General features: G+C 43.3%; 1 protein-coding gene across 2 annotated transcripts in view; it reads right to left on the bottom strand.

Annotated features, from left to right (window-relative positions):
• Positions 1 to 1,522: 1,522 nt before the first annotated feature.
• Positions 1,523 to 13,996, bottom strand: part of TULP3 (TUB like protein 3) — a 50,091-nt gene continuing 37,617 nt past the window's right edge. Inside the window, exons 5-11 of one of the 2 annotated variants that reach the window (XM_089770652.1) lie at positions 11,360 to 11,490; positions 10,010 to 10,219; positions 9,377 to 9,489; positions 8,921 to 9,035; positions 6,373 to 6,471; positions 3,432 to 3,603; positions 1,523 to 3,068 (exon numbers count right to left, since the gene is read on the bottom strand). In XM_089770652.1, the coding sequence (XP_089626778.1) occupies positions 2,935 to 3,068; positions 3,432 to 3,603; positions 6,373 to 6,471; positions 8,921 to 9,035; positions 9,377 to 9,489; positions 10,010 to 10,219; positions 11,360 to 11,490 (974 nt within the window). In that variant the 3' untranslated portion in view covers positions 1,523 to 2,934. The remainder of the gene's footprint in view (positions 3,069 to 3,431; positions 3,604 to 6,372; positions 6,472 to 8,920; positions 9,036 to 9,376; positions 9,490 to 10,009; positions 10,220 to 11,359; positions 11,491 to 13,996) is intronic. The other variant, XM_075900305.2, reaches the window with a different exon arrangement.

The following is a 13,996-nucleotide window of genomic DNA, read 5'->3' as shown; positions in this document are numbered from 1 at the left end:
ATGTGGACAAGGTCACGGTGTACAATTCCTTTTAAAAAAAAAAACTCAAAAATTGTGACAAAAGAAAGAGCTTCAATACTAGAAGACAGTGAAAGATCACATGCCCACAGTACAGAAAGCATTTTAAAAGAGACAAGAAATTTGGCTATCTGTCTGTGCAATTTCATGAGGAAACCCAAAGAATCACAGGCACTGACTTAGCCATGATCAGTTAGGCTCACCCATTGATTTACTACCCTGAATAGTTTGAAAGAGCCATTGCCTGGTTGGGGAGATGAGCCAGGAAGATGCAAGATGGCTTGCTAAGCACAAGGAAACCTTTTCTGGACTATGAATTAATTTGTGCTTTCAAGTAACCCCAAGAGAACATAAACTAATTTTCTACTAATTTTCCTAGTTACAAAGTAATTGTGACAGAAGCGCTATGAATTGGCTTCTTGGCTTTTCTAGGTAGATACACTGCAAAGCAGTGTCTTGGACACAAGAGAGCACAAGAGCCATTGAATTCTGTCCCTACATTGACAAGCGCATGAAGGCACAAAAGAGGTACCTGGTACAAACTCTTTTTGCTGAATGCTCTGCTGATGAGATTGCTTTGAATGCAACGGCACCTCAGCCAGTGTAGCTTGGGTACTTGTGAGATAAGAATTTTCTAGAACTGGAGCTCTGAGCAACAACTCATCGTTTACAGTTAAATACAGAGATTACATGTTACTATGACTGAAGCATTTTTTTCTATCATTAGGACATGTCTACACAAAGTTTGGTGTTTTGGAAATTAAACAGCAAGATCATATCCACCGATATAAAGACTTAAGTGACATATAATGCAAAAACAATGGCACAATGATGAAAGTCTGATTGCTGGAAGCATCCAGATAGGACTTGTGGGCTGATAATGACCTTTTAAAATAGACCCCCAACATGCAAAGAAGGGAACTCCTGTAGTTTACTTAACAGAGGGACACGTGGGCAATTAACTATACATAATGAATGTGAAAGGAACGATTCTGACAGCTGTACATAAAGAACATGAAACAGACAGGATGGTAGCTGCCCTCTTCTTTAATATACAGCCAATGCACACCTCATGTAACCTAGAGGTCTCAATATGGGTATGTCTACACTACCACCCTAGTTCGAACTAGGGTGGTTAATGTAGGCATTCGAAGTTGCAAATGAAGCCTGGAATTTAAATATCCCGGGCTTCATTTGCATCTTGCCGGGCGCCGCCATTTTTAAATCCCCGTTAGTGCGGACTCCGTGCCCGCGGCTACACGTGGCACGGAGTAGGTAGTTCGAATTAGGCTTTCTAATTCAAACTACCATTACTCCTCATGGAACGAGGTGTACCGGTAGTTCGAATTAGAAAGCCTAATTCGAACTACCTACTCCGTGCCGCGTGTAGCCGCGGGCACGGAGTTCGCACTAACGGGGATTTAAAAATGGCGGCGCCTGGCAAGATGCAAATGAAGCCCGGGATATTTAAATCCCGGGCTTCATTTGCAACTTCGAATGCCTACATTAACCACCCTAGTTCGAACTAGGGTGGTAGTGTAGACATACCCTATGAGGTGCTCCACTTTGATGAAAATTGAAGCTGGTGGATCAAGGAGGACTGCATGCAGAGACTTATGGTCTCCATTAACTGCAACCCAGAATTAAAGATGAGGGCTACTTCAGGACACATTATAAAGGCCTATGAGCAGTACTTCGACCACTCTTGTTCTTTCTTTCTGCCTTGCAAAATGTCTATTATCTTATTTTTTGGTTAATCTCATATTCAGATTAAATTTTTATACAAAATTGTCTGCAATGGTCATGATTTGAGATATCTGTGGTTATTAAACCACATGCAATTGGAATCAGCTATTCAGACTGCCATAAAAGGGTATCTCTTATTTGCTGAGAAAAAAGCTAAATAAAACAAAGAAGAAATTCAGATATCAGTTCATTCCTAAAAATCAGCAAACTTTCATAAAATAATTTTTTTTAAATGTTTCTGATTGACTGACCTACAGAATCTAGTATTTAAGGTAATCAGAATGCTGCATTTCGGGAATAGTCAATGGCATACCCTTCTTGGCTAGTTTCTCTCAGGTCCAATGATCTATTCAATTTCAGTTTTAGAGCTGTTAAGAATAAAAGAAACCATGATGATCATAATATTAATATTGCCCGCTTAAAAGTGACCATAGGAGCTTTTCTCACATTCCTAATGATGGGAGATCTTTATTTGGTGAAAAGGTTGTCACAGGACAATGAGAAGCAGAACAATTAACAGGAAGTGGGATCCATCAGCCTTGACAGAGAATTATCCTGCTGAGTAAAAGTATAGAGGCATGGGGCACATTCCTATTCTTTGTTCACTGAACACTGCTTACAGTTGCACAGGGGCATCGGGCTTATACTATCTCTTCGTTCTCTCTCCATTGCCTTACACAGGAGAGTAGCTCTACAGCGTAAGAGAGGGCACAGACTGTACTTTTCCTTCCTTCTCTGAACTAATCTTAATATTCGCTGCATTAGCACAGGCACACAGGGGCACTGTGAGAGCCAAGGTGCCTGGGCACTAAAGCACTATTAATCTGATCCCAATGCAAGTGTTTCCAGTCACAATGATGTTTAGCTTCTGAGGAGCAGGACGAGCTCATACCATCACCCATCAAGATTCTCAATGCTGGTAACAAAGACTTCGTACATTATCCTTGTCTTCCACCACTGCACATGCAAAGATCTCCCTTCCAACAGGGCCATGGTCTCTATTGGTTATTGTAAAGCCCTCAAATCTACTACTTGCTTCTTGTTGAGCTTGCAGATATCTGGCCTCCAGTTTCTTTCTGTCCCCAGGATACTTCTCATGATTCCACTCAAAAACTCATCTACAAGGTGCGGGGATAGGAGCGAGTTCCATGCTGAAGTCCACTCTTTCTGTCATTCACATGCCAATTTGCTATCAAAGCTGGAGAGTCCAATGGCAAAGGCCTGGAGGGCACACAGGGGGTAATTATAGTCCAGAGTGAACACATCTTCTGCTACACGACCAAACTGCATCACAATGTAGTCAGCTAGGGAGGCAAAGAGAGGGGGTCAGAAACTAGCTATTTCATACAGAGAGTGGAGCAGTTCCAAATACACCTGGCTGGAGAGTCTATCCCATCTTCCCTCCTTACCAGAGTGGCTCAGAATCTGCTTTTCCAGAACAATAGTCCTGCTGACTTCCTTTACAGAGAAATCCCAGATCTATGCTTTGGCTGGGACAGCAATTCCCTACTACTCTCCTTTCTGTCTTCAGCATCTTGCTCATCCTGTATTCCTTGTGTAGGAGCAGTGTTCACAAATTCCCCTACCCCTAATGCAACAATGCTCTTTTCCTCATTGGATGACAGACCCATTCCCCACCCCACTCTGGCACAAGCCTGAGCTCTTACGGTCATTCTCATGGACGATCTGGAAGTTCTTCACGGAGGCCTGAGTGACTCTGCCATGGAAATTCAAGACGTACGATTGAGTGTCATCATTCCAGACTGGAGCCTTGTTGTGAAGCTCAATCAGGTTCTCCAGGCTTTTATTTTGCCAGTTTGACAACAAGCTCTCATGCTCCTGCTCAAGAGAAAAAATATACTTGGGAGGATCCACTTTTAGTCATTGCCTCTCTCAAGTTAGGTTTACTCTGTAATAAGGATGTTAAATTGTGGTTATCTAGCTAATTGTGTATTCGATTCAATTTGTATCAACTATATGCTTAGTTGATAAGGACCACTCTACAGAGCCACAGCAAGGGTAGCTCTGGGAGCCAGCTCGAGCTGGAACTGAGTAGTCTTGGCTTGTGCCAGGTCCAGGAGCTACCCACACTGCAGCTCTGCATTTTAAATGTAGTAAAAGTCGTTGGGCTCTTACTACATTTAGAATGCAGAGGCACATCATCCTGGACAATCGCAAGCTAGGACTTCTCAGTCCCAGCTGGCACTGAGTCCAGCAGCCCCTGTTTGCAGTGGCCAGGGGATGCTGCTGGAGCAACCCCTGCACATGGCCAGCCCGGGCCACCGTGAACAAGGGCTGCTTGGTGGTAGCAGCCCCTCTCTACAGGGAGGCAGGGGGGCCCAGCTCCCTGCTGGAGGCTGTTGCTGGAGTAGCCTCTGCCCATGGTGGGCAAAAGCTGCTTCTCAGCAGCCTCTCCTATCCACCCCCGCTGCCTCGGATAGAGGGCACCCCCCGGGGGGAAGGGACAGGTGGCACCGCAGAGACGGTGCTGGGGGGAAATGGCTTTTAAGCCAGCTCCCCCCAGTACCGGCTCCTATCCCCCGACTTGCTGCCTCTCATAGAGGCGCAAGGGGAGGGGGGAGTGAGTAGTCGATACTTCGGTCAACTGCTCGGTAACATCCCTACTCTGTAACCATGTGTATCACCGATCTAGTGAACAATACACTCAGCCCTGCTGAAATAAGATCCTGCAGGTATCATGGGGTATGTCTACACTACCCTCCTAGTTCGAACTAGGAGGGTAATGTATGCATACCGCACTTGCTAATGAAGCCCGGGATTTGAATTTCCCGGGCTTCATTAGCATAAGCGGGGAGCCGCCATTTTTAAATCCCCGCTGCTTCGAACCCCATGCAGAGCGGCTACACGGGGCTCGAACTAGGTAGTTCGGACTAGGGTGCCTATTCCGAACTACCGGTACACCTCGTTTCACGAGGAGTAACGGTAGTTCGGAATAGGAACCTAGTCCGAACTACCTAGTTCGAGCCCCGTGTAGCCGCGCTGCATGGGGTTCGAAGCAGCGGGGATTTAAAAATGGCGGCTCCCCGCTTATGCTAATGAAGCCCGGGAAATTCAAATCCCGGGCTTCATTAGCAAGTGCGGTATGCATACATTACCCCGCTAGTTCGAACTAGCGGGGTAGTGTAGACATACCCATGGAGATATTTCCATACTTTCCCAGTCCTGAGGTTCTCTCTCCTGTTGGGCCCACTGCATGTCAATTCTAACCAGGAAAGAGAGTGAGAATACCTTCTCCTCCAGTTCTCAATGTACTTGCAGAAGTCTATTTCTAAGCCGCAGGGGCCTTCTCTCATGTAAGAAGGTAGGATGCTGCAGTGGAAAATTTAAAGGCTACAGTGGCCTACAGGTAAATATGAATTAAAGTGGACTCCATCCCCTGCTATTCTACCACATTTAGGCGTAGGTACACACCCACATGGAAATGTTAAGGGGGTAAACCAGCTGACTACATCTGAGAAGAACAGTAAATTTGGAGGAGATGCAAATAGTAGCAAGGACAAAGTGGCAAGGAAATATAACAAGTAGCAAAATGAACTTCAATCTGGAAAAATAAAAAAGCTATTCAAACTGAAGTTATTCCATGGAGGGAGATGCTTGGAAAGCAGTTGTTCAGGGAGGTTTGAGTGACCGATTAATTGATTTATGGTAAAGATTTGAGCAGGATGTGGTGATCTGTCTATTGCTTCTTGGGTTTGTTTGCTTTTAAAATAGGCCTACTATTTAATTGTGTCTCTGATTTTGTTTCTATAATGATGCCCATAGAACTTTGGGAATGGGCATCAACAAATTACATGTAGAAATGTCATTGGGGCCATGATTTAGAGATCAGTGGGCTCTACTTATTCAGGGGTGTCATGCTGCACACCACATAGATGATAATGAATCGATATGAGCTAAACTGTGGTTGGTATTTGACCAAAGCTACAAGAAGATGCACCCATCAACCCTGCATCCCAGGTCGGTGGTCAGCCTTGATTGTATCCCTTATGCTCTCTGAGCATTGTGAGCCTCTCAGATTTAATTGATGTGTTGAGACCACTACCCATCATACCTCATTGTTTTCTCGTGTTTCTTTCTGTGTGTGCAGCCACCTGTTATCTCTTGATTTATACACAGAATGTAAAGTCTTTGGGCAGGGACCATCTTTTTAGTCTGTGTTTGTACAGTGCATAATACAATGGAGACCAGCCATAACTAGGGCTCCTATGCACTATAGTAATACAAATAAAACAAGAGTTAAATATTGTCAGCCTGGCTATACAATGATCAAGGAGGGAGACACATTTTAGAGGGCCGCACAAGGGCTACAAGCAAAAAGAAATATCCCCAAATTTTAAAAATGGCAATTTAGGCTGGATATGAAGTTAATCTCCCCCAGGGCAATTGTAGAATCCTGATATAGAAGTAATTTAAAAATGGCCTGGAAAGTACAGTGTAGTGAAGAATCCCCCCCTAACTTCTGGAGGACGGGATAGTTAAGTCTTTTTCTTCTAATTTCTATGATTGCCAATAATTAACATTTGGATCACTAAGAGGTTAAAACTTTTTTCCTTGCTCCACTGGAATCTGACCCAGTTCCAAACGTACGTTTCGTGGTTTGATTGGAATCCGCTTGTGGTTCATATTCATCCCTGGAATGATCACGGACATCTTCCTGGGACCCTTGAATCCTAGCACGTTGGTTTCCTAAAAGACAAGGAAATAAATTCTTTTCAGGAACTAAAACACTGCTTCAGCCAGAAGAGAGGATACTGAGATCGACCTGTCTACACTGAAATCAGAAACATGCTAGTTACTTCTGTATTTAAATAGCAGCAGCACTGTTTCCTTCCCTATGAGTGATATACTTCTTTTTCTCCTCCAAAACCACTTTAACCAAATTTCAAATATAAGCCTAAAGCACGTTTAGGCTTACACAATTTGGTTAGTGTGGTTCTCAGACAATGAAGATATTTTAAATTTTTTAGGAGAAATATGCTAGATCTCTGCTAGCAACAAAGGTATAAACACTATTATAGACAGCATAACTCTGAATGTGTCTGTACTTTGTCAACTCTGCAAGGATCTTATTGTCTAAATGGACAATGTATTTAATTCTTGTTAGCTTTTGTTTTATTTTTAAGGCTACATTTAGAATTTTCTCCCAAACTGGACTGAACCAGTGGGTTTGCTCATAGGAACGTCCAGTATCTTTCAAAAGGACATGGAGGAAAACTTAGGCTAGTTGTTATGGAAGTGCTTCTTGATCTCCTTACTAGGCCCTGCCATTGGGTCTGTGGTGCTGGATCCTCCGGGACCAGAGTCAGCCTTTGCAGCAGGAGGCACACTTCTTGCTGATTCAGGATGACGTATGGGGATAGATGCCTCATGGCCATCCATGAGGTACATATGGAGGTGAAAAGCCGGTATGTCTCAGGTGTGGCTGGGGAAGGACTGAAAATACTGCACCAATCTGTGACGTGAGCCTGTCGGAAGCACTAGATACAGAACTGGTGGTCATCAAGATTGCAGGCAGAAGATACAGAGTTTGAAGCTTGGGGTTCTGGGTACAGCCTAGTACCCGAGTGGGGAAGAATGGAGGAGACCCCTGGAGCCTTAAAACTTTAAAACTACCAAAACTACTAAACCTATTAAGACTACTAAAACCACAAACTATTTATAGCTAACACTATTGTTTTTCAGGAACAACATCAGAGCTGAAGACACTAAGCTTCCAACCTGGACCATGTGGCAATGAGTAGAAAGGGAAGAGGTGGTAGGTCAGTCCTGCCCTTAATCACCATGTTTGGGTATATGAGGTGAATTGGGACACACGTGCAGACCAATAGATGCTACTTTCAAATTCTGTGACTCCTGGTACATGGTGCACATGTGTAATCCACAATGGAGTACAATAGGTACCATTACTTGAAGAAAAAACAGACTTCTTTGGTCTTCTAGTCAGCAACTGCTTAATACTTTTAGCCAAAAATCTATCTTAAAGGCTATTTCAATTTTATTCCAACAAGATGTCTCCTGAAAGTTCCTAGCACATATGATAAAAATGAGGTATAACATTAATAGCAGTTATACAGCTTCCCCTCACATCCTATTACATTTTACTGCTATAGACTACAGATCAATGATTCCCAAACATTTTACCTTGCACCCTCCCCTTACCTCTGTCCTCACCCTCTCCTTTCCCTTGGAGCTGGCACCAGGGACATGGATGGGATAAAAAGGCAGAAGCTGGGGCCATAGCTCGGGGTAGGAGCAGAAGCAAAAGTGGAGCCTTGGCTGGAGATGGACCAGCAGCTGGATCCCTGCATACAGGGCCATCATCCAAGGCTGACACCAGGCATGGAGCTGTATGGTGCTCTTTTCCCACCAACAGTGGGGACTGGCTCAGGCTCCAACTGTGCCTCCTGAATATTCTTCCACATCCCCCAGGTGGGGCACACCCCACAAACTGGGGATCTCTGCTGTAGGTCCTTGGAGCTGGAACCTGTCTTATTCCATCTCAAGTCTTTCTGAGAAGAGACCAGTAGAATAGGATAATGATTTTACCTGTATATAGTAAACATTTTACAAGCTTGAATTGCTCATTGTATATACAAAAACATCACATCATCACTATTAACACAAAGCTACCTTTTAGGTGACACATTCTGCTTATTTTAACAGCTCACAGAAACACTACATAATATTTTAGGATTGGAAAAGATGAATCCTGTATCCAATGGAAACTCCAGAGGACTAGGATTACAAGAGTAGAAACTGGACAAAACTGGAGATAACACACCTGATCTCTTGTTAATCTGCCATTGAAATCTTGAAGAACCATAAATAATCAAGATCTTGTTTTTATGACTTTACTGCAAGTCCTCTGGCAGTCCAAAGCCCCTTATAATTATCCTGTTGTACTGATACAGTGCTGATGAATTTAGAAAACCCACTGCTGAATCACTAACACATTCTGAAGCTACCTGAAGTTCTCTTGCAGGCTTCCAGTTCTAATACTGACCCAATGTGGCTTGAAAGTCCTGACAAAACCTCCACCAAAGTGACTGTAACTTCAGGATGTGTGCCATCCCCAAAGCCTGGACTGAAATGATTCAGGAGCTTGGGGAAGGGGACTAAAGGAAAAGGAACTTACATAACAAATGGCTGCAAGCTCCTGTCGTGTATGGACCTTTTCTACTAGCCCCTGAGCCTTTACTGGGCTAACTCCATGATCATAGACAGTAAACTTCGTTCCCATAAGGTTGGACCTAGAATTAGGAAACAGAGAGTCAGTGAAATGTTCGCCTTTCCCCCGACAAGGGACTAAGTGACACAATTACACTGTATCGGCCCATCTGGGGTTTCAGCAGCACAGTAAACAGCTCTAATGAAAGTCTCTCTTATGCTGAGCCCAAAACCTGAACTAGAAAAAAAATTAAACCAGGACTCCTCAAATAAATGGCAACAGTTATCTGTCTGAAACAGATACTGGTACCAAAGTGATAGCCAGAATGAATTAAAAAATGAGGTCACATTCCTCCAACTTCTCTTGCAGTACACAAACATAAAAACTTTACACATCTCAACAGCTTTTATCTGTGGCTCTCACCTGAGTTTTCCAATGAAACTTTCCCCTTCCCGGGATAAATCTGTTGGGTCAATTGAAATGAGATAATTGGATGTTTTGCTCTTTTTCCGTTTTCTCCCTGCAAGAAGGAAGGTCTGCAAACACAAAAAACTTTAGTCATGACAAAAAGCTCTGTAAGAGCCCAGAGGTACAGCATAACTTTTGCCCTCCGTCCCACTGTCCCTATCAGATTGCTCTACCTATCAGCTCCTACCCACTCTGTCAGACTCCCTCTTGCTATCCCTATGTCACTTCCATTCCACTAACTTTTCTCTCCTGCCAATGACCAAACAGCCCCAAATCTTGGCTGCCTTGAGCTCACTGAATGGCTCAGACTATAAGCACCTTTCCATTCTAGTTTTTAACCAGAAACTCATCCCTCTGCTCTTCTTTTACTGCTGCTTTAGCTCACCTTCTTTATGCTATTGTTTCCACACCTCCCAACAGCTGCCTTAGTACCATGCCCAGATACAGACCTTCACCCCATCTTCTTTTCAAAAGCTTTCTCAGCTCCTTGTTCCTTTCCCATTTAAGCACTGCTCCACAACACAGCTAAAGGTTTTGCACTAGAAGTTTAGTAGCCCGGGGCTGGAGACCATGTGCTGGTCCCAATACCTTTCTGTTGTCATCCCTTTCAAGATGCATGTAGTAAGTGGGGAAGAGACCTCGGTCCATTCCTTTCTTATCTCTAGTGATTCGACACTTCACTGTAATGCCACGGGGAGCAGGGCGTAATGCAAACTCCTCCAAGTTCTCCACTTCTCCCAGCTGAGCATCTGTCTCTGGGGAAGCAGTGCAGGAAGCACCTCTTTCCTGTGGGAAGACCTATCCCATTAGCAAAATGAAATCAGGGCAGAGGCCCTTGTAGCTTAAGAGATGAATGGCATACAGGGTAGGAGATCCCCATATCACCAGAGGGCAATGATATATTGGGGAAGTGAAGCTGGATCAGAGAAAGAGGAAGGAGAAATTGGTCTAGAGTCCACAACAACTAGAGGACAGAATGGCTTGCTGGGGAGAGGACCTAGGATGAAAAGCTGTAATATTCAAAGGGCGGAACATACCTTTTAGCACAACATTTACCTCTAAGCTAAGCTTAAAATGTACTGTATAAAAAAAAAAAAAGATTGTATGAGGAATAGCACTTTTGGGTCAGTCTGGATCTTGGATTAGGACAGGCTGGGGAAAACTATGGGACAATGGGCTAAAACCATCAGCGTGTTTATGCTCGCTCAGTCTGTATCTATAGTGGAATTAGATCTCCCCATAGCATGAGTGAGCAGTGACTAGAGGAACAGTGACAACAATAAAGGTGCAGAAGGTGCAGCTCAACAAAGGGGCACAGATGGCAGTGGAAGTTAGTGGAGGACTGGATATAAGGTACAGAAGTCAACACCATGGCTTCCCTCTGGATTCAGGTTTGAGCAGGTTGGCTACAGTTTGGGGATTGGAACTAGCATGTTTTAACACTGAGGTGCTTTACTAGGTTGTTTTCTCCTCTAACAGCCAGAGCTTGGGGCCAACCAACCTTGTTCATTAATTAGGTGCAGCTGAGGAGGGGAATCACATTTCCTACAGCCAGGTTGTCAGTAAGGAAGGAGAAGCAGGGGAACAGGAGCATCAAGGAGTTCCCTGGAAGATGCTGCCAGAGTCCCCTAAGAGAGGAGGATGAAAGAACCTGCTGGAGTAGAAAGGAGCCTCCAAGGAGAAAGTCCTGAGAGACAGTGCTCAACCAAAAGAGCAAGAAAGAATCAGGCAGTGACAGACAAAAGAGAAAAAGAGGTGTAGTCTTGGGTGGATTGAGGACTATTTCTGTATCTTTTTGTTTGTTTGTTTGTTTTGTATATGTCTGGAAAATAAAACTGTGCCTGGAAAGAGACTTTGATTATGGGAATGAGTCCCTTGTGGGCTGATACAAGTCAGCACCTTACATATGGGCATTAGAAGGCATGGTCTGACACTTACTGTCGCAGATTTCTGGCTGGCTGCAGAACTAGGCCTCTCAGATTCAGAATACGGAGAATGAGATCCTGACCTCTTTCCAGCTTCTTCCTCCTCTTCTGTGTCCTCATCAAAATTCAAACTGCCTGAGATCCCTGTCAAAATGCAGGACCAAGCAGGTGTCATGAATGCACAGCATCACCAATTCACATGATACTCAGTTACCTTCTCTGCTTTGATCCTCACTTTAACCCACAACATACCTGCCATGACTAGTTACATGGGAAAGTAATATTAGGGTAGTAATGATGCCCTTTTAGCTGACTTAAAAGTCTAAAGCTATGCACCTAAATCCTTATTTCCATATCTCTGAAAATCAGCTCACTTATTTAGATACCAAAATGGTAACTCAGTAGCCTAATTCCAGACCCCTATGTTATATAAATTTATTTTTACATATTTCTACGTACATGATACTCCTTGCATATTTACATTTATATATACATGATGCTCCTTGTTGTAGTTTGTAAGACCGAGTGTCTCTCAAACATTACTGAATGAATCCTTATATTCCTAATGTGAGTTTTCTTCTCGTGGGATATTGCTTTTCTGAGCATAGTGACATTTTAGTGAAATGAGTAAGAAGCTGTCTAATAAATACACATGACGGATGATTTGTCAATTCCTATGAATGAGGCAGTACTTGTGGTGTTGGGTTTTCTTTCTAGATGGTGCCCTCTAAAACTGTTCTACAAAGTCCTCCTCAGTAAATGGACTTGAGAGATGTGAAGGTTCCTGCTCATTACCCTGTAAGAGACCTCAGAGTCAGAAATACCACCCCTAAGCTAAAATGGTGGGTCCAGGGGCACTGATGCCAGTACCAAGTGTTGGAAGTCAGGTTTCAGCTGTCAGTGCAGTACCCAAGAGAGAACTCTAGTAGAGTTCCTTAGTAGGGGAGACCCGTGTTTGTCCAAAATGAGAAGATATTCAATGGAAAAGAATCTCAAGGTTAGTGGAGAGCTATGATAGCCTATGGTCCTTGAGCTGGCCTGTGGACTAGTGCCCAGGAAGAATTGGTGCATGCAGTACTGGAGACGTTGACAGAGAAGCTTCTTTGACATTGGAGCTGTAAGATATGATGGTACCAGAGTACAGGCAGAAGTCCTGTGTACATCAAGGTGCTGAGAAGTATTGGATGATACTGATATTGGAGCCAATATTTGTGCATGGAAGACTTCTCTGCACACAATTCCTTATGTGGTATTGAAGCTTTGCTACCAATTTCACTCTGAGTCTCCAAGTGAAACTGGCACCAAGGTGTCAGTACCTCATAAAAAGAGTTCTAGATTATTCCTTAGGGGACTCAGGGTCTCCCATGACTGAGATTTATGGGGTGACATACCATTTGTCTTTGTTTCCCTGAAAAGCGAAAGAGTTCTTTTCTTAGAAGTCGCTGTCTCTGGGGCTGTTCTCATGTCACTGGAGCTGCCTAAGCTGCTGAAGCCAATGGGCAAGTGGGGATGCAGACCCCTCAAAAGTTAAGATGCATTCCATTAAGCAAGGTTCCCTGTCTTTTCTATACTTGTCTTTAAACCTTGAGAAGAGTTGCCTTTTTATGGGAAGCAGGTCTCTCTGAGACACCAGAGACAACTAAAATTCCTGTTGCTATGGGGAAAAACCTGTGGGAAGGGCTTAAACTTAAACCATAGTATCTTTAGCTTAATTTGGTGCAGTGCACTAAACCAGAAGTCCTGAAAGGTGGTGCGGAAGTGAGCGACACCCCTCCCTTTTGAAATCATAACTGTTCTGAAATTACATAAAAATAATGAAATAAAATAAATAAAATAAATAACTAAACAAAAGAAAGATTAATTCACAATAACTGAGAAAAGTGGGAAGCTGTGGAACAGCAGACACCAAGTTTTGAGAAGTTTCTAGCCACAGATGAGTTGAGAGATAAATGAGTCGCAGCGGGTCCACAGCTCCCTACATGACAGCATATGAGGAGCTGTTCTGCATATGCTCAGGTCTGCAGACACTGCTAGATAATTTCCAGTCAACAGTACACAGTACCCACATATACTTGAAGAACTGAGAAGGAATTTCTATAAACTTCGTAGGACTCATACTTGGAGAGTCGCACCACTTTGTTTTGTGATCATATGTGATTTCCCCTGGTAAGCAGGTTTAGAAGTGAGAAGTACAGTAGTACATGATTTTATTGAGTCTGTTGCATTCTTCCCTACAAATCAATATTAAATAGTGTCCCAAAATGGTACTGTACATACAGGGCATTTTGGATGAGATATAAAGCTAAATTCCTGACCACTTGCAATAAGCATCTATTGAAAGAGGAAAGGCATTAACCCTGGTGTTCTGGCCAATTCTAATCTGAGTATTTATATTCTGCCTCCCTGAATTTCAATCAGATATTCTCTCTTTTCCTTTCGTAACTCTTGTGTAATGTTTCTGTTCATTGGTAAACAACTGTTGCTTCGGAATGGTGGATGAAACGATTCCTACAAATTAAATTGTAGGTTAAGTCCTTTGAGAATCTTTTAGATGAGAATTATGACAAGGCAGTGTGAACTATGTATTGAATTATATAGTACTCATTTTTATTTCACTTCAAAAAGTTTAGACAGGACACAACTAACAGAC

This window comes from Pelodiscus sinensis, chromosome 1 (assembly GCF_052426305.1).
Source record: "Pelodiscus sinensis isolate ZL-2025 chromosome 1, ASM5242630v1, whole genome shotgun sequence".
Taxonomy (NCBI): domain Eukaryota; kingdom Metazoa; phylum Chordata; order Testudines; family Trionychidae; genus Pelodiscus; species Pelodiscus sinensis.
The sequence above is the reverse complement of the archived record's forward strand: the minus strand, read 5'-3'. Positions and strand labels throughout refer to the sequence as shown.